The sequence below is a fragment of the Aythya fuligula genome, chromosome 2 (assembly GCF_009819795.1).
Source record: "Aythya fuligula isolate bAytFul2 chromosome 2, bAytFul2.pri, whole genome shotgun sequence".
Classification (NCBI taxonomy): Eukaryota; Metazoa; Chordata; class Aves; order Anseriformes; family Anatidae; genus Aythya; species Aythya fuligula.
This window is the reverse complement of record NC_045560.1, coordinates 136161967-136182369: the sequence shown is the minus strand read 5'-3', so window position 1 is coordinate 136182369 and position 20403 is coordinate 136161967. Positions and strand designations below refer to the sequence as shown.

At 39.3% G+C, this 20403-nt stretch overlaps 1 protein-coding gene across 3 annotated transcripts in view; it reads right to left on the bottom strand.

Annotated features, from left to right (window-relative positions):
* The window catches only part of PTDSS1 (phosphatidylserine synthase 1), a 28018-nt gene that overhangs the window by 3151 nt on the left and 4464 nt on the right, over window positions 1-20403 (bottom strand). The window contains exons 2-13 of one of the 3 annotated variants that reach the window (XM_032181373.1): window positions 19396-19487; window positions 17883-17927; window positions 15610-15734; window positions 14075-14233; window positions 10558-10709; window positions 8617-8758; window positions 7637-7749; window positions 6075-6140; window positions 3040-3139; window positions 2108-2176; window positions 1526-1595; window positions 112-228 (exon numbers count right to left, since the gene is read on the bottom strand). In XM_032181373.1, the coding sequence (XP_032037264.1) occupies window positions 116-228; window positions 1526-1595; window positions 2108-2176; window positions 3040-3139; window positions 6075-6140; window positions 7637-7749; window positions 8617-8758; window positions 10558-10709; window positions 14075-14233; window positions 15610-15734; window positions 17883-17927; window positions 19396-19487 (1246 nt within the window). In that variant the 3' untranslated portion in view covers window positions 112-115. Of the gene's footprint in view, window positions 1-20; window positions 229-1525; window positions 1596-2107; window positions 2177-3039; window positions 3140-6074; window positions 6141-7636; window positions 7750-8616; window positions 8759-10557; window positions 10710-14074; window positions 14234-15609; window positions 15735-17882; window positions 17928-19395; window positions 19488-20403 lie in introns of those variants that run through there. The other 2 variants (XM_032181372.1, XM_032181374.1) reach the window with 2 other exon arrangements.

Sequence of the window (20403 nt, the reverse complement as noted above, 5' to 3'; positions counted from 1 at the left end):
TAAATTTAAAATTAAAAAAAAAAAAAAAATCAATCTTCCATTTGGAAGCTCAGAACCAGGTCTGATTTTCTTTGTCATCTCTAATCACATTATAGAGTATCTTCAGGCACCTTTCTTATTTCTTGCCAATTCCATTTGTTACTTTTGACTTGGAGTGCCGATTCCTCCTCCGAGATGAGTGGCTTTCACTATTGACCGTATGTTTTGGTGGGCTATTGTCAGCACCTGCTGAGAAATAAAACACTTTTTGACTATCTGACATTGACAAGTTCTTGTCTGAAAGACTGTGAAGGCTTTCTGGAGCTACAGCATTTACAGTATGGAGTAGTTCAAGCTAATACAAACTGGTACTCCTACTCCATCTAGTGGCCTAATTACAAAAAAGAATGAAAACAAATTTAAGAACTGTAAAATTCCTCCTCTTACAAGAGATTTCAGAAGTTTCTCGTAGCAGAATATAGTGGTGAAGCATCTTCTATTTTGAAATGACATCAATAATTCAGATCTCTACACTTTTATTACTGACAGAAGTTTTATTACTATCAGAATTTAAGAACTATGAGACTGAAGTCACAGATTCAGTCTTTCTTGACAGGCAGTGTTTGACTCCGAGAAAACAAAGGGAGGCAATGGGGACTGAAAGAAGGATCCAAGAGCAAAACACAAAGAGGTTAAGTTCACAATTAATGAAGAAACAGATAAAGTCAGAGAACAAATATTTGCTTGGCTAGATTTCTCCAGCATGTATAAAGAGAGACTTTTCAAGTGCAAGCAATTTTTCTTCAAATAAAAGTCCACAAATGCACTAAACTAAGAATAAGTTATTATCTGCATCTAGAGAAATCACATTTGGCATATAAAAACTCAATTGTAGACGTTTTTCAAGTATATGATAAATAAGAAATATTTTAACGATACTAACATCTGGAGCGTGAGCTCTGACAGGTCACATCCAGATGTGAAGCTTGATTTTTTTTCAGTAAGCCCACACTAAATAGTAAGAGGAAGAGTAAATTAACTGACCTCTAGTGTAGGGAAAAGAAGTTAAAGAGGTGGGCTGCCTGTAAGTACAGAAGAAGCTGTTTATGACTATCAGCGCTGCACTAACTAGGCAAGTGTCAGCAAGAACATAAGCTCCAGGGCACATACTTTACTTTCTTAAAAAGGAGGAATAAAAGTATAATTTGCACTCATATATTTAAAACCAAACATGCAATGTTTAGGTAGAAAACCCATTCAGAACACTTATGAAATATGTAACGTCTTAAACCTCCAAGAATGATCTGGAATAGCAGGAGAAAAGAGAAACTGCTCCATAAAAAAAATAATACATTTCTTAGAATTGGAAGAAAAAAAGAAAAAAAAGACAGTAAAACCAAATAGCTTTGTAGATGATTTATCTGTAGAGCTCCTGCAGGGATGCTTAAGGAAGTCCAGCTGTCTCCCAGGTAAGTTTCTCAAGCCTCATTTCCTAATGCTAAGCATTAAAGCATTAATAAGAACACACATGTAAAAGTGTCAATACCTCTGCTGAATTTAGAATGAAGCCAGGAAGCATCTGGACTGTACGGGCTGTCTTCGCTTTCTGATAAGGTCTGCAAAACACAAGAGGGACACACGTCATTGGGATGCTGATTCCTGAGACCAGCACAGACTTGTAGATTGAAACTGTGGCAGAAGTCCTGATAAAACACACAACTAGCACTTCGGATGTTTCCCTTCATAGTTAAGAGGTACACCATAGATGGTGCAGTAAGAATTCACCACTTGCCAGGTGATCTGTTGTGTAACCCAGTATTCTTAATATTCCCCTAGCATTCCACCTGTACAATGGAAACAGCAGCTGACCATTCGTCCCTGAATGCTTTGCCAAAATTACAGCCTCGTTTTGGGTATCCAAGAGGACAACATTCTTTAGAAACCACCGTGTAAGCTGGGATCTGTCCAAGGCTCACTGAATTCAGAGTTCTTTCTATTGACTTCAGTTAAGGCTCCAAACCATCCCCCTCTCCCCCACGTATGTTAGTTCTGGTAAAGGATCCTAACATCTAGTAGCTCTGTTGTTTCATTCTGGTATAAAACGAGACCAGGCATCCTAGTAAAGTACCTTTTCTCGGTGGCCGTAGTATTCTGCGTACCAAACCATTCCATATAAACACAGGAAAGTTGTAAAGGCCTAAACAAGGAAGGAGAGGAAAAAAAAAATGTAACTACTTATTTATTCATTTTTCCCAAATTCCTTGCTGGTTCAAAATCTTTGAATTCCTGGAGATTCCATGTTTGGAGACTTTCATGCTCTGTTTCTCTCTGCATCTTTTTTCACATCAATTAAAACTTGGGCTCCAACTTTAGGATACACTAAATAGCAGAATAATAAATACCGACTTCCTATCACCTGTTCGAACTGTGTTCCCAGTCAGAAGGGAGAAGCATTTAACTGTCACAGCCCAGAAGAAATGCCTTAGTTTTCATTAAAATGTGTTTGGCATCAGAATTACAAGTTGGGCAAGACTAACTAATGTGTTTGCTGTTGTAAAACGGGCATTTCATGCTGCATTTGCAGTAATTACACTGAAGTGCAGAAAGTTGCAGGCTGAGTGAAAACAATTTGCCTGATAAAGCAGGGTTTCTGCAGTTGTAAGACTTCAGTCTGAAGCAACATGCATTACTTATTAATGCTGTTCATTAATTCCTGTTCTCTTCCAGAGGGCACTGTCAGAAGCAGCTCCCAGATTATCCTCAACTGAACTGTCATTTTCTCTCATAAAGAGAAGATCTATAACCACAGTATGTTTCTTTGGTAAGTACTGGTTAAGTGACTACATTCTACTAGGTCAAGAACTAAGGAAAAAGTTATTCTTGTCTCTTCAGAGTAGTTCTAAACAATCTCATATTTGCTCTTCCTAGGACATGCACGACGTTCTTTACCAGCATTCCCTCACAATGATCCCCTGCTGCCAATGTTCCAGAGAGGAAGCTATTTAGATGTTTTCAATGCCTTTGCTGTGCCTTATGTTTCACATGAGAAATCTCACTTACCACACAGAGAAGCCAAAACACAACATACAGGATTTGTGTTTTGGAGAAAAGATCCTGTCCAAACTTTATGCACACAATAGCTTCAAGGAAAGCAATAACCCTGTGAGTGAATACAAGAAAAAGAGAAGAAAAAAAAAGTGGTTACAAACACAAAAGACTCAACTCTCATGTCCACAGCCCAGGCTCGGGATGGTCAGCTCTAAACAAGCACTACTCTCTAGCGAGCACACATCTCCCCAACAACAGCATTAACTCAAAGTCTTTGGAAAATTTATTGTTCATTCTTTATTTTTCTTCAGCATAAACAGCCCACAGAAAATGCTAAGCTAGTAGGCCACAATTCCACAAGCCTCTGCTTGTCCAAGGAACAGGCAGGAATGTGTGCCAATAGCTGAGAATTTCTGTTCATACCTACCACTGTGCTTCAGCCCTCACCAGGTAGAAATGTCTTTTGCATGCTGAACAACCAATAGACTCCCTGTTGGGTGAGCTAGAACTACGCTTTGGATATTTCTCTGCAGGAAACAAATTTACTACAATTCTAAATAGGTTACTTTGCTCACTTCAGAAGTATTTTAATGAGAAAAACAACATGAAACAGTATTCCAAATTCTCTGAGAGCCCACACGTTTGCTCTGGTTTACGTGTAAACCCAGGTCCACGCTGTAATACTAGAGGATTTGTGGAGAAATGTGAGAGGAAAAAATTGCTGCATTTACTTTCCTAGCCAACATTGTAAGAATAAAACCAAGCTCCATCTCTCCCTCATCACCAGGTATTTACATCTTGTCAGGCTCAAAGCTATGGAGTCCTCTCTGCCACTTGGGGTGGAACGAAGGGGCTATAAATCCAAAGCTTCCACCAACTCTTGGTGTTACTCTTTTTTCCAGCAGATTACAGCAACAAGCAGCATGAAGAATACTTGCACTGTGCACACTTTCCACAATTAGATCAGGCTGAAAATATGCAATCACAAAAAAACTTATTTGAATATCTATTTTCAGACTTATTAGACAAACGTGTTCAGTGAGAGCTTTGAACCAAGGATGATAGTTGCTGTAATCCATCCTCAACGATTTGAGTCAGAAAGCAAACATTCAGAACTATGTCTCCCTTCATCTTGTGAAAGAATATGTAGACATTATTTCTCTTGGATGAAATAGGGAACGCATCTTTCTTCCTTCATAGCACAGACTTTGAAAATTCCCCCCTCCAAATTATAAAACAGTTTAATATGCATCTTTTATATGACTCTGAGATTGCCATCTGTAGCTAAAAAGAATGTTTTTTCTTCCATACAAACATCTCAATTCCTAAAACATTTAAATACACATTTCAGTAAAATGTCTGTATTTAAATGTGAACCTCTGAAATGGTAATTCAGTTGCTCTGTCACTACTCAGATGTTTCTGCACAAACAGAGCAAGTTTATTTGATTCTAATTGTAAATTAAGCACTCATTAACTATTTGATTGATTAGTTATTTTGGTACTAAATTAACATCCAAATCCAAAAGACAGGTTACTCTGTAATGATCATTAAAAAAAAGCCAATGCCTTTTTAAGGACTATGTATGTCGCAGTCTCCCTTTAGTGATCATAATGCATGTTTTGAGGAGGGGGAATCGGGGAATCCTCCCCAGGTAAGGGGATTTAGGCTTACAGAATACATTACTTACTCCTACTCAGCTCTAATAAACCTAAACAAGAACAGAAAGTTACTACCTTTTGAATATCCATTGGATGTTATGACCATGAGTTGAAGACAGTAATAGATCCATCCAGGAAGGTGGAATCTCAGTGAAAGAGGTGAATATTTAAGTCCTTCCAAACCCAAGGAGACATGTGTCATGTTCTCCAGGGTACATTTAAAGCAAGACTAGAAGTCCCTTCAATTACATTGCAGCGTGTTCCACTCTCATCTCAACTAACTGCTGAAAAATGGGTATTGCTTATGGTGATACAGTGTCCCTGGACACAAGCCTGCCAGCTCAGCAATTCCTTAAATGCTGGGACATCCCCAAGACCAACAATAAAGGTGAGGGGCAGTTTGGCAGAGCACTGTAACTAAATTAAATTTGAGCATTTTATGGCTCATTGAAACGCTGCGCTAATTTAAGCAACAGCTGCTTCTATTAAGCACAAAAATGATTTAGACAACTGGAGATAAGACATACACTAATCCTGACAAGGAGAATGAAAAGCCTGTTTTCATTTAAAATCATTGCCATCAGAAATGAGCTTCTTTAATAGCTTCTTAAAATTGACGTGTATTTTTTCATAAGACTTGATTTAGGATCTTTTATGCTTGCCCGTTTGTAAGCTTCCAAGTCATAAACCAGGAGGGACATTACTGGGTTGTTTGTTTGCAAGCTTTTACAGTACCACAACAGCACACGCTTCTGGTTTCCAGAAGGCTGCATTTCAGTCAAACCACCTAAAGAAGGAAGTTCTCACCAGAAGCAATCCTGCGAACCCTTCATTTAAAGGTCTCTAAGAGATGTTGAAAGAGATCGTAGTCAAGGTAACCATTATTCGCAGCATTATTCTTTTCCCTCTTCGAGAACAGAATAGGAATTTTTGAGAACTGTGGTTTGTTTCACCGCCTTTTGTTGTGATTCCTCAAATAGCAGCAGTGCCCACCTCGACAGCCTGGTGAACGTTACTCTAATGACAGGAAAGCAGTAGGTGCAAAATCTTTATCCTTCTCACCTAACTGAGAATATGGGCAGAAAGGCCAGTGCTACTTTGAAGGAGGCTAGCTTTACCCAGCAGTTTCTAGATCTTCCTTTTATTCTTCTCCTTACTCATTCCATCAATTCTCATGTTCTACCTCTAAATCCAGAATTTTCCTTTCCTCTGAACTTGCAAAAAGAAAAAAATTCTCTCTTTACTGTTATTTATACTAAAACCACTACAAGACAGGAACTACAAGACAGGAACTGGCTTCATCCAGTTTCAAGCCTGTTTCTGTGCTGGATTCCTACTTAATACCTCTTCAAGTGCTTCAGGTTTGTACGCAGCAAGAACACTTACCCGAACACCCAGCACTGAGTTCCCACCCTCTTGCACTGCGTATCTGTGAGGTAGGCATAGTACTGCCTGCGAAGGAAAACACAAGAAAATTCTTCAGCGATGTTGAAAGTCCCCAGAACATTTACATTTAGAAACCTAGTTTATGTTACAACTGGATCTGCACTGAAAATGAAGTGCTGATGCTTGAATTCACATGCAATCATGCTGGATGTCTACCAGATGGCTCCAATTCTAGCAGGACAGATTATCACATAGATCAAATAGCTTGAAACAACACAGAAAACAATCCTGAGAGCAAGGACTGGGAAAGTACCCAAACTAGTAGGCTAGTAGAGCTACGTATTTGCCTCCTGTCTCTCCACTGAATCTCCAGTTCTTTTAGGCAACAAACAACAGCTTCAGAATTAGAAAATCCCCATTTTTTTCCACAGCTTCTCTTCAATTTGCTAACAATTGCACTTGAGAGATGTGGGTTTAAACCTTGGAAGTAACTGAATGTGGCTACCCCATATCCTGGGTGAACGCTCTAAACAGCATGTTTTTCTGGTCTCTAGACTAAGTAGTGAGAAAATTCTGCTGTGTTTTCTTTGAGCTCCTAAATTTTTGAGAGAATTTTAAAATCCTCTCTTTTAAAAGAGAGGAGAACCCTAAGTATATGAGAACAAAGTTCCTTTCCTCAGTGTCTGATTTCTGCTGACAAATGGGGACGGCAAGCGCTGTTAATCAAACAACATAAGGGTTGTTTAAGAATAAAGATCTCTACAGGCTGTGAAGTGCCATAAAACACCTGAAAACTCATTTAGGAGATTATAGGATGTTTAAGGTGATTTAATTAAGTGTGAAATCACCGCACATAACTTCAGTGACTACCAGCTTCAAGAAAACACTTTTAGGAATAAAGCAATGCATGGCTGCAATTTAACTGTCCAAGGTAACATTACATTAGTTGTGAATGGGAAATACCTTGTTTATTAACATCAAAACTGTGAATTCTGTCTACATTCAGCTACGTCACAGGGGGAAAAAAAAAAAAAAAAAAGAGGACTGTGAAATAGCATGTGTGACTAAAAGCAGGGTAGTTCCTACAAAAAAGTTAACAGAGCACAGATGACGTCCTATCATTCAGAATAAGGTAATGCTCTATCTTATAACATGTTTATCTTTTCTGTAGACAAGCAACATAAGGAACTCTGAAAAAAACAGAGAGGGAAAACTCTATTTTCCCTCATCTACAGTTTTGTGAGCATCTGACTCATCAATCCAAACTTCTGCATGCACCCAGTCCTCAAGGATAAAGCGTGCAGCTGCTATACAAACAGAAAATGGAACAGACAGGTTCTGCATCCCTATGGAAACACAGATGTTTACATACATTTTACCTTACTAGTTTACTGAGCAGAAAAGACACTTTATTGAAAATTGGTGATTGTTTTTGCTTTTCATGGTGGCTAAAGTGTAAATTCCTTGAAATGAACTGCAATCTTTCACAAATTACATGTTGTTTTTGGGTCCCTAGAAGTCAAGTTACTCTGAACGTTAAAACAAAACAAAACACAAATTACCTTACAGTGGGTGCTGTAATGATTCCTATGAAGAGAATTCTCCCCCAGCTTAAAGGGTGGCTTGCTTGGAACACAAAGATATGTTTCAAAAAGAATGTGTTCAACTCAGTCAGCTACATAAAAATAAAAAAAAATCAGTTAGTAGTGTTCAATTTGCATAACTCTTAATGAGTTACTACAGAAAAATTGTGGATTAATATGGTAACTTGAACAGAGAAGGGCTATTTAATGCTCCACTGTAGCCTTGCTTATTAGGCTGAGAATTTAAAGTGCCTATAAGCAAGGAATGAGCCATTAAAACAAGAAATTCTTCCCTAGACACCTCTGTGAAAGCATTTAGTGTCTCATGAAACCTGGACCAGATACTAACTTGCACTGCAGAAGGTTTCTGGAATCTTTCACGTATGAATAACTGAGGCAAGTTTTGTAGAGGGCTAGAAGAGAACTTATCTATTTAAAACAGAAACCAACCAACCCCCCAAAAAACGATTAAACACCTCTGGTTATCCTTTCAAAAACTAAATATGGCAAGTTAATAACAAGCTATTTTAGTGAATTCTGTCAGCATTTGCCTGACTATGTACCCAGGCAATTGGAACATATTACGGAGTCTTGCTGGATCCCAGCCAGAACTGTGAGGATCAGTGATCCATCCAAAAGTCAATGGGAAAGAAAAAAACAAAAAACAAACAAAACCCACCTGCCTGGCAGTTTTTAAAACTGTATCAATTGCAAAAAGTAAACTGATGGCCAGTGGCATTTGTGGTTTTTTCCCCCCTTTTCCACAGATTCTGTAATTACACTCCTGAACTATCATGTAACTCCTGTGAACAATGCCCTGACTAGCTTTGTACGATCAATTCATTTAATCGTGCATTTCAGTGACAGCCATACATTGCATTAGAATATCTTCTAGCCGAACACAGCCAATAAGTAACTGAGCTGATGGCAGCTTTGATTTCACAGAATTTGCTTCTTACCTGCCAAATGATCATGAAAAGGTAGATTCCAGCCACCCTTTGAAATGAAGACTTCGGGTCAAACCAGCGGACGTAGGTCCAGCTGGCTGGGGTGAACTGCAACACAGCTCTTTTGATTTTCCCTGTGGTCGTGTGAATATCCCTAGAAAAAGAGAATGGCTGGAGTGAAGACAAGGAAGAGGCAAGGGAAAAAAAAGAAACAATAGCCACGTTACGGATGTTTCAGAACCATCACACTTTTTTTTGCTGGATAGCAAAGATCTCTACAGAAATAACTGTGTACCGGGCAAGGGGGAATTGAGAAATGTGATCTGTTAAGCATTTCGGTCAGGACACACTATGAAAGCCCACCCACCTCTACCTTGAGTCAGTAACTACCTAAAAAACTTCTCTCTCATTCTCTCCGTGAAGGAAGAATAAAAGGAGGATTACAGTTCTCCAAATACCCTGAAGAATCTAGAGGATACTTCTCCTCAGTCTATGCTGCCACTGCTCTTATCCCAACGCCAAATATCTCTCTGATGTTCCAGAGCTCGTGGACATCAGTCCTTCAAGGATCTCTTAAATTTCTTATTCATCAAATGTTTAAGAGGCTGGCTCCACAGGGTGAAGCATACTGCACTAACAGCACACACAGCCCTTGCTGTTCTGGTATTTAGCTGCACTCTCTTCCAGAGAAATGCGGTAGCACTGTCATAAGCTAGCAGATTTTTAAATTCCCTTTTGAAAGGGAATGGAGGTTCATCTGACAGATGACTTATGGTTATTGCTTTTGGTAACAATTCAGATGAGCAACACCACCCAAAGGACAGGGAATTCTAAGAAAAAAAAAGAAAATCAAGAGATTTCTGGGTTAGAAGTCAGTTTTCAACCTATTTCCCTGGCCCTTCTGGACAAAAAAGAAAAAAATAAATCAGATTTCATTTTTGTAATATTTGTGTTCTCTTAGGCTAGTGGAATCTAAGGTTAAATAGGTTAAGGGGGGGCAGGGTGGGGGGAAATATTCTAATCTTTAAGATCCATGTTTATTCATCAAAAAAAGGGAAAAGAAAACAAAAGAGCATAAGCAAAAGCTTCTCATTCTCTGCAGTTCCTCCTCACATTAAAGGTCCAAAACGTCTACAAGAAAAATATCCCACAAGGATAATAAAAAATAGTTCTGCCAAAGATACTCTGCTATCTGCTTTAATTCTCAGTGAGCTCTCCAAAATCAGAGGGAACATCAGCTGTAATGCTCATTATTCTGTCTGAACTGAAATGTGGGAAAACTGAATTGAGGCTGAAGGCTGGATGGTTCTCAGAGCAACGAACAAAGGTAGGAGGTGGGAGAAGGTGGGCAAAAACAACAGAAAGAAACCACAGTGGGAGAGCTAAGAACAGGAACCTACTCAGCCACAAGCTGTTGCCCTTTTACACAGCAAATGCTACTTTATTTTGCAAATAAATCATTTATTTTGGAGGGTCAGCAGTGGGGTAAGGTAATTCACAACACAGGTACAACCAGCCTGATTCCTTTTTTATATCAACAGGCTGCCACGCTGCCTCATCAAGCCAAACCCAAATCTGGAGATTACAAATACTGTATAAAGAGAAAAGCAGTTACAATTAGCTTTGTTCGTTGCTTTCTTCGAAGTTTTATTTCTATAAAATAAGCTGAAAATGCAAATAGCTTTACTTCCTCCCCCCTCCTTCATTTGGCATCAATAATTGTAACTTGGATTGCAAAGAAAAATATATACATAACCGTATTTACAAAGATATGCTCTAAAGTAATATTAATATGAAAAGGATTTTTAAGACAAAATAAATTTACAGCACTGTTAGCACGTGCAGCTTGCATGTCATTTCCGTATTACATGCATTTTACATATGCAAAGAATGTCTATTTTCCAAACAATTTAATATTAAAGAATATTTAATTAAGCTTTAATTTAGACCTACTTGAAGCTTGCCCAGTGATAGGTCCTCATCTCCAAGAAACGACAAACTACCATGCCCAACCAGATGCCACCCCCGTTACAAAGCAGGATGTCCAAAATGACTTGATCCCACCAGCATTCAGCAAAGTTAGGCAGAAGGTGCATGAAGAAGAGCTACAGAATACAGCAAAAAGAAGATTCTGGGTGAGGAACAGCACAGAATTAATACAAATTCATTTTTAAGAACACATCCAAATACCAGCATTTCAGTACATGCCATACTTCAAGGACACGAGCCACAATCACTGAAATTTGATGGGAGTCCTCTCATTAACTTTGGAAGGCCTTGGGTAAGAGCGTGTAAGACCTCAGGGCTCCCTCTCACCATTCCCTGCTAGGGCAATGCTGTACATAAAAGATTTTTAAATAGCTGTCAGCACTAAAATGTGTTGAAATTCAGGACTTAAGACTGGCTCTGATTTAAAAAAAAAAATAATCTCAAAACTCCTTCATTTACTGTTTTTTGGGAAATTTAGTGACTGTAGGAAGATTTAGAGTTCACCAATAACTCAGACACTACAAGTTTTGCTGCCATACTTGATCCAGAATGGCTCCAGCAGTTAAGAGCATACTGGTAAGTACTAATTGTGAAGGTGATTTTAAGATGAAGATACTGGGAAATAGCCCAGGAACAACTCAGTGTTGGACTGAAAAGCTGCCACCACTGGGAAAGAGCAAAGCAAAATTCAGGCCCTTAAAAATTTCCCCTGGAAAATGATTTACTTCTTTAGCAATCAGTTCCTTTCTGAACTCAATCCTCAGCTTAACTGAAGACCGCCATGAGGCATCAGTAAGGCAGTTAAACATGTTTACAGACACATTTGATAGCTTTTGGTAGAGTGGAGGAGGACAGTTGGCCAGATGGCAACAGTTGAGGCAAGATACAAGCATAATTTACTGAGAGATGAATTCAGCTCTTCTCATCCTCCTCTAAAAGGAAAATAGTTGTATTATTTGTTCTACAAGGGGAAAAAAAATAAGAAAAAATCAGAGCAACCCAATAATTAAGAGACTGAAAAAAAATCTAGCTGTGGACTGGCACTCAAGAAAGCCACTTGTTAAGCTGTCCCCTTGAAATACTCATGCAGAAGCTTAACAGAACAAATAGCTAACTAAATAACCCTCTGATAAGCATGGCATAAAGTTTGTCAGTAAACGAATGTACATAATTTGATTCGTGTGTCTGTGGAAGATTATTGGTACAGTTTGGTGGCAGAGCATCTTTTGTTGACAAATGTATAAATAAAATACCCCAAAAAAATCAGATGTGTCAAAAGGAACAAGAAGAACGTTCTTGCTATACAGGATGAATGGCTAGTGGTCAAGTTATAATAAATCAGTGCCTGATGTTGACAAGTGACCCTTCCTTTGAAAACTCTTGCAAAATGTATCAAAGCAGCTTGGTTGCCTCTGCCAATGCTATATTGAATTTCAACCTGTAAAGAAGAAAATTGAGTTCTCTTCAGGCCTTAAGCTAGACAATGTTGCTTGTTATCTTGCTACAGACAGCTTCCCTTTCATGTTTCAAGTAAGTTTAACACCAAAAGGGACACTAGGCTATGAATCCCAACATGCAATAATCCAGACAAAGGCACCAGAAGTTACAGATAGGGAGGCAGCAAAGAGCAGACCACAGGTGTTAGGCAGTCCGTCTGAGCTGCTCGCTGCTTTCTCAGAACAAGAGACCAAGGCCCGCCTGCGTCCCAGCTTTAATCCGATAGTAAGCAGCGAGAGCCAAGTGTCCCATTTCAGAAGGGGGAGCCAGCTCAAAGCCATTAATGCTAACAGGAGATGCACAGCTAAATCCCTCCGTAACTGCCCCGATAACTTCTGCAGGTTTCTAATGACTCCCCTGAATTAACCAATTCATTAAAAATCCATTTGGGTGGTGATAACCTCTCCATATGTTGAACCTTACCCAACACATTGTCTGTCCCCACGATCTGCCTTTCAGCAAGTGGGAACACTAGACACCCCGTGTGGTGTCAAGTTGAAGATGATGGTTGTGTAAAGATCAGCTGAACGATAAGAGAGTGTGTGAAACAAATCCAAATTTAAAACTTCTTTTCCAAAGGGAAAAATGAGTACAATAACCACCAAAGCTCTTCTCTGTGAATGGGTACTTGTGAAATTCTGAGCTTAAAACGGTTTCAAAATGGCTTAAAAACCAGTGTAACCTTGAATGCCACAGAACAAAAATATTTTTTGAATATGAGTTCATGGCACCAGTATTTTCAAAACCAGAAATTTAGTTTGACAACTAGATCCTTATCTACATTTCTGAATTATAAACGCACTGTCAGATAAGCCAAGCATTCTCAAGAAGGTAAGCCCTATAGAAAACTAGTTTTAAAGATTAAATGAAATGTGTTTCTATCGACATTTGGTATCTTAAGTATGATAGGCTAAACTACACTGCTCCCAAAGCTGATAAAATGTCTAAACTACACTGCCCCCAAAGCTGATAAAATGTGGACTTTTTTTTTCTCTGAATTGTCCCATCAAAAAAATATCATGAAACTCATTTTTTTATAGAAACACATCCTTGCATTTTTGGTGATGCATATTCTAATTAATCAGCTTGAACTCTCAAAACAGATCTAACAATAAAGATCATCAGTCCAAGCAAGTCAACTGACTAAATCAAATTAGGATGTAAGGGTCAAAACTTATTTAAACTTATTTAAAATAAACCCTACTGAAACCTATTTTAACTGACTGAAACACATGCTTGGGAGAATTGTGGTAAAGCTGGATAACAAAAGTAAGTCAATCGTCCCCCAAACCATGGTACAGGGGACTACAATGGGTATGAAATAATTTAAATCCTGGTTCAATAAAAACCACATTTTTATGTCAGTCAACATGAATAAACGAGGCTTGTGGGGTACGATTTAACAAAACAAGTGGCTATGCCCTCTGGCCTCATGACAGGGAACAGCACACTGAATGATGTTCTGCTGCTCCATATGGACTTCTCCCCTGAGTCCTCTCACTTCCCTTGGGGATTCCAGAACTCCTTTTTACTGTGCAGTATTTAAAACACTTGTATGGTGTATAAACCATATAAAACGTTTAAATGCTATTTTATTTGGAGTAAGGGGATCATGACAGTTGATGACGGGTATCACAAGGTGAAAAAGGAGAATAGCTACTCAAAATCAGGGTATAAAAATCAGCACCTGAAATAATATGAGGTTTGGCTCCTATTACAGCAGAAATAGAAAGTATGGATGGAAACAATAAGCTGCCAAAACTTCCTTTCTATTTAAGTAAACCATCATCTGCCCAACTTACCTAAAGCCCAGCTTGTTGTTCTCCATTACTGCGACCAAACCAATTGCTCTGCACCTGGTTTATAAGGCTTAAAATATGAATCTGTACTGAGAACTAGCGAGTCATCCTTCTAGGAACATTCCCCTTCTGTCCCGGAACAATTAAAGAGTCACGTGTTTTCTTGAGATAAACGGGTGCCCTACCTCCGTGAGCTCCCAGGTGATGCTGATAGTCCAGCACAGCCCGTAGCTGCGGATCAGCAAAGCCTTCATAGCCCAGCCCCAGAAATGCCCAAAAGCAAATATATCGAAGTGGCTGAGGATTCTCTCCCAAGTGATAACGTGGCAGTTCACAGCATATTCCTGTTAAAGATAAAAGATACAAACAAAAATAACTTCGACGAACCCGAAACTGCAGAAACACTAGAATGAGGGAATTTCTTTCTACCCAGTGAAACCCAAATGAGCAGATGATTCCTTAAGAATATTAATTAATATTTCAGTCACCAATATCAAAAGAAATGTGTTCTCTCATTACATTCTAACAGCGAGAGCTAGAAATCACTGTCCACTTAAAATACGCAGGATATAAATCAGGATTCCACCAGAAGGCTGAATCTAGGGGGTTCTGTCTTGTCACTGGGCACAAACTGAACTATCTCCAACTGGAAATACACATGTAAAAAGCTCTCTGCTCTTCAACCCTCCTAAAACATACATTGCCATCTGCAGGTAACAACACAGCACTGCTCAGAGCTGCTGAAGAAAGGCTTCTCCCTCAGGCCTGAACCATTGCTACCCCTGCACAAACGAGCCATGAACAAGTTGAAAAAGGGATGGTAGAGAAATGGTTAAATCCTGGTCTCCATGAAGACAAGAATGCAGAATTTTACAGGACTCTTGCCCTGGTATACAGATGAAAAAATAAAAAAGTATTTTTGCTTTTATTTTTACTAGGACCTTTCCCCCCACCTGATGCATCACCTTTTCAACCACTGCTCTGCCAGTCATACAGTGAAATGTGTTTAACTTCCTTTTATACACAAGCAACTTGGCCAGAACAAGAAGAGACCAAGTTACAGCCTCCATTATCACTGCACTTGAAAACTTTACTCCAACTTTCTTTAAGTGACAGTTATCAGGATCAGTAGTTCAGAAGTCTCTGCTGCTGCTACAGGCAGGAAATCTGCTGTACTGCGGTTCTGTGCCAGCAGTAACACCAGTCCTCCCCTGACTTGAATTTATTTCTAGCTTAAATGACAGGAGAGCCAGGTGAGCCTGGCTTACCAGCAGACTTCGTCTCAGCTCCCTTTTGTTGCTCAGCAACATCACTAACGCCCATGCTCAGGCTCCATTTAGGAACGTGTCCTCCCAGCACCCTAACAGCAGGCTGCCCGTGCCTCAGCACCACCACACGTCCTGCAAAACGTCCCACCAGGGGCCTCTCCACAGGCTGCAGGGCTGCTTCTCACTCCTATCTCCCAGCTGCTGTTGCACAGCCTTTTTTTTCCTACCCCTTTCTTGAATCTGCTCTCCCAGAAGACTGTTTTTCACTCCAACTGATTTCAGTGTCACTAAATAGCAGAGTCAACGAGCAGAGTCAACCCTTTGTGTCAACTATCAAGTACAGGCAAAACCTTGCATTGCAAATGACAGTAAATTCAGATTTATCCCTTCCCAGCCATGCAAAACATATCTAAAAAAGCCAAAATGTCCAATAAGGTGCCGAGGATACATACCATAATATCTGCTTCCCTTGTGGCGTACCGAAGATTAGGATCCAGCCAGTACATCACTGCTTTTACCTGCTCAAAGTTAAGGAAGAGCACGAACACCAGGAACAGAAAATAGAGCACACTGAGACCTGCAAAAAGAGTCTGCTTTAGAATCATATTCACAAAAACATTTTTGGACACAGAAGGTTAAAAAGCTTTCAAACAGGAACTCAACACATGCCCACTTTGCACAGATTAAGTTTTCTACATACAGTGCCTACAAGCAAAGCAGCTTAAGAAACAAGGCAGGTGGTAATCTTTGAGCACTCGGTCTTTCATATTATCTCCTGCTTCATGTGATACGATGTATGCTCAACTCTATCAATCCAGTCAAAAAAGAATCAGTCTAGACAGTTTGGGCATGAGTAACACAAGTCCGTGATCAGGAAGCTCCGTAGTAGGAGACACATCAGGATCACAGGACTGGATTGGCTTTTTGCCTTTACTTTAAGTTTTGTTGGTCAAATCTCCAAGCCTAAATGCAGATTTCAGCACCAAGATCAGTTTACTAATCTGACAACAAAGAGTGGTTACAAATATAAACTGGAGGACTGGCAGGCTTCAGTTACTTTTGCGAGTTGGAAAATTGGCTGTTTGAAGCTTTTGAAGATAAAGATGATGATATGCTTACATACATTTATAAATTAAGAAACACCGATGCATTTGAGACTACCTCCTCTCTCCTCCCAGTGTCAGAGTATGGATTTTATATAAAAAAAAAAAAATAAATCAAAACTTGTATGAAGTTAAGAAGGGTCTTAGGTGTAGATCTGTAGGCAGATGAAGCTGCTTTTGGGAATGTATCTTTATATTACTCACAAGTCCAGATATCTATGACCACATTTGGAAGAGGCACATAAACACACCAATTCTACAGTCTAACACTCAAACTTACTTGCGTCCTGCAGTGATGTTGTGGAGGGTAGAAAAATTAACATGAATAAAAACTTAGCATCTGCCATCCAAAACAAACTATAGCAATTATGAAAAGAAGAACTGAAGTGTAATTAACCCCCAGGACGTGCTAGAAAAGTTCCATTCAAGTGCAAACGTGTACAGAGAGTCTATATTGTCTTCTGCAGTGTATCCCTAAAATGCATCAGGTAAACAGATGCCAAACTACTAAAATAAGTGCAGCTTGGGGGTAAGGGTGCATCCTGAAATGCTGAAGATGTGCCATTCCTGCCTTTCATCGACTGCACAGATCTGAGACCTCTAGCATGGCTAAGTAAGTCACACCAAAGGAAGCAGGATTAGAGAGGGGAAGATGTCACTCGTGATTTTCCTTGCAGTTTTTCCCCAGAAATACAGAGGGTCAAGCTCTGCCTGGGAAAGCTCTTTTAATTTACATTTGCTGTAATCAGAAGTGAGCAGTAGGGACTGCGTTTCCCCAGCTTCAAAAGGAGCAGGATTCTTTAACCAGTACTATCTAATCAGCAGTATCCTCCCAATGTCAACAGATGAGTAATCAGCTACTTTGGGAACCTACTTATTTTTAGCTCTGTGAAGTGGCAGGAGAGAGGGACATTCATAGTCCCGTTAAAAAGAAAGGGACCAGCTTTTAAACCAAATCCGCCTAATTCCCTGTAAATATGCTTAACATTTAGGCTGTGCTCTGTGAACTCTCGATTATTTTTAAAATGTTTATGTTCCTGCCATGTAATTCAGGTGTTTAAGGAGCAGGATTTCACTTGGTAGCTACTGCAGTTAATGCAATTATTTTCCCAACTATGAATGCAATTAGTATTTACAGTAATTTTGCTGAAATTAAAAAAAATGAAAAAATACACCTTAGGAATATTAATAAATGCATATTCAACTAACCGATTCTGCTATTTAAGAAAAAATAGCATGTTTTGCAGATAATGAAAAGAAACACTCTACTAAACCAGGTTTAGTTTGAAGTAAGCTAGTTCCTTTAGTTGAGTTGGGAAGAGATGGCAGTAAAGTGGGGAGGGAATTAGGAAGCATACAGACAAAATAGGATTAAAACAGAGAATCGGAGGGAATGCTCCTTTTCTGATGATTTAATTTACACGATCCCAACACAGAGAAACTCCAATGATGTTCCCAAACATAATTCAGAACAGATTATAAGCAACAGCTCAGAAGTGGGAGGGAAGAGTTATTCACTAAGTTTGACACACAAATTATGTTTCACGACAAATCCATTCATCGGAGAAGAAAAATGGTCGGTCCTGCCAAAGCACTGAGTCAGAAACACAACTTAAACTTACCAAAAACCATTCGCCATATTGCAGGGTGGGGGCGTGTAAAAGGTCCTGTGGAGGGTAAACAAAAAGCCTGTTAGAAAACAGTCAGTAAGAACAGCATTTCTCATCCGAATTTTGACATAAGCACAGATCAGTTCTATGTCAAGCTGTATAACATGCCCAAAACTTTGGGGCTCCTTCCTGTATATTTAAGAAAAAAAAAAAAAAAAATGTATCAGATTTGAGAGGGGAGAGAGACTGCCAATTAGCAGGACATAAATATAACGTTCAATTATTTTAATGGGAGCTGTTCCCAGAACAGTAGTATACCATTTACCATATCTCAGCTGAGAATCTCTTGCTCTGCTTGCTAGACCACAGCAACTCATGGCTTGCTCTCAGTGAAGTCAAATACACTCTTTTTGCATGCCAGCAAAGAAACACAGTGCTCAGCCTTCAGATGACCAAGAAATGTTAGCAAACAGGCCTCCTAAAACTTCCAAACTAAGTATCACGCATCTAATAGCTGTGCAGGATACCTGTGCACTTCACCAGTGTCGCTATTATTTACTTTAAAGCCAGTGATTAACCTGACTTTATTCGATTAAAATCACCTGAGTTAATGCAAAAAGCAGAAAAGCTGAGTCTGATCAAAGTGGGAAACATCTAAACGTGAAATGTACATTTAGGGAGCAAGATGTGGCCAACTAGTTTTTTCAGTGCACGCTGTGGATTGCTCTTTCACAGTTGTAAGCATGAAGTTCATTCTTCTCTGACGCTTGGTTTTTCAGGGAGCGCTTTGTGAAAGCCATCAATTAATAATGTTCAAACATCAGAAAAATACATCCCAGGAGCATGCCATGAGCACAATTACCGTTCATTTATTTCTGAACACTGCCGAACCTAAGACTGGTTGGAGTTGACCCAAGAATAAGGCTCTTGCTGACAGCAACGAGCAAAAATTTAAAAGAAATAAAAACAGGAAAGACAGCATTTCCTCTGCAGAGCTAAGTGTCACCCACAGATTTTACCCCCTTTGCACCTTCTGCTCCCCATACCATTACCAAAATCTTTGTCTGACTTAAATTTCTACTGAGCAACTGTGGTTTGACATTGTAATGTGATGTAGAGGGTTCGTACCCATCACCAGGTGATTTATGTGTTACATCTCAGAATTACTGCAGAATTACACTTCTGCTAAAACACACAGAGGCAGCGTGTTTTGAAACATTACTTAAGGATCTGGCAGCATCATTACTTCACAGTCTGAGCTGCAGCTGTGCACCTGCAAACACAGACGCTGATTTTGAAAACCCGACTTCCTTGTTAGGTACAGACAAGCTATAAATAACTGGCACTTCACTGTTATCTCCACTCAACGCGACTGCAACGCGTTTTTATACTGTCCCTTAACGTAAGGGGATTCAGAAGAGTAGAGAAAAATTACATTTAAAAGTGGCACTTTAATCAAAATAAACATAGTGGTGATAAAGGCAAATTCACATGCTGCAATAAATGATGTATGGACCTTACTCACCATTGGGAAAAGCTAGAACACTGATGATTAGAAAGAAGAAAATCACCGAGAGGATACCCCTCCAAATATTTTCCTCTGGGACAGAGTCATCTCTGAAGAGAGAGAGAGAAAGAGAACATCAAAGTGTTAAAGTGTTATTTTGAAGGTGAAGTTGAAAGGCTCTGAAGATGTAATTACTTCAATAAAAGATTACATGGAAATAAGTAGAAGAAATAAGCATGCTGGTTATGTACCCAGTCAAGACAGTAATTGCAGCAAATGGTTTTCACTCTGCACTTCTGGCTATCCTTTCTTACAAGGCATTTAAACATCATCAACACCTGCAAGCCACAAGCATTGCTTCTGCAGTGACTTCTAACAGTAACTAAATTTAAAGTAACGTGAAAAAATCCTGCTGTTTTAATTTTCACAGAAAAATCATCAAAAGCACTTTTACACTGCAAATGGTGACCAAGACTCTAGAAGCCTGGATGCAGTTCCCATCTTCCCTTCTGCTGTTTTGGTTGACGTTGCAATCCCCTTTACTTCCCTTGGCCTGTTCCCAATGCCAAATGCCTGAGGTGAGTACAGGGAGACACGGAAAAGTATTATTCCAATCAGCCTTTAATATTTTATTGTTCCCTAGCCACAGATCCCCTATGCCAGGGTTGTAGGTAACCCACAGAACAGCATCTTGCCTCACACAGCTTGGAAATTGTGTATAACACAGACACAGCCAATCCTAAAAGAAAATAGAAATAGAAAAATCACCTGCTTTGTGATCTACTAAGCCCAAGTTCTGAATAACATACGAGGTATTATTTGTGCTACTGTCACATTATGACCAGAAAAAAAAAGATCTAAGAATTCAAGGCACACCTGACCAAGTTCTTATTTCTCTTGCAGGTATATAAATATATATTATATTTATATAAATATACAATATATAAATATAAAGAGTACAGCAGCAACATTGACAAAGACAGCACCCAAGCCTTCTCACCAGCAGTCAGCTTCTAGGAGACTTCA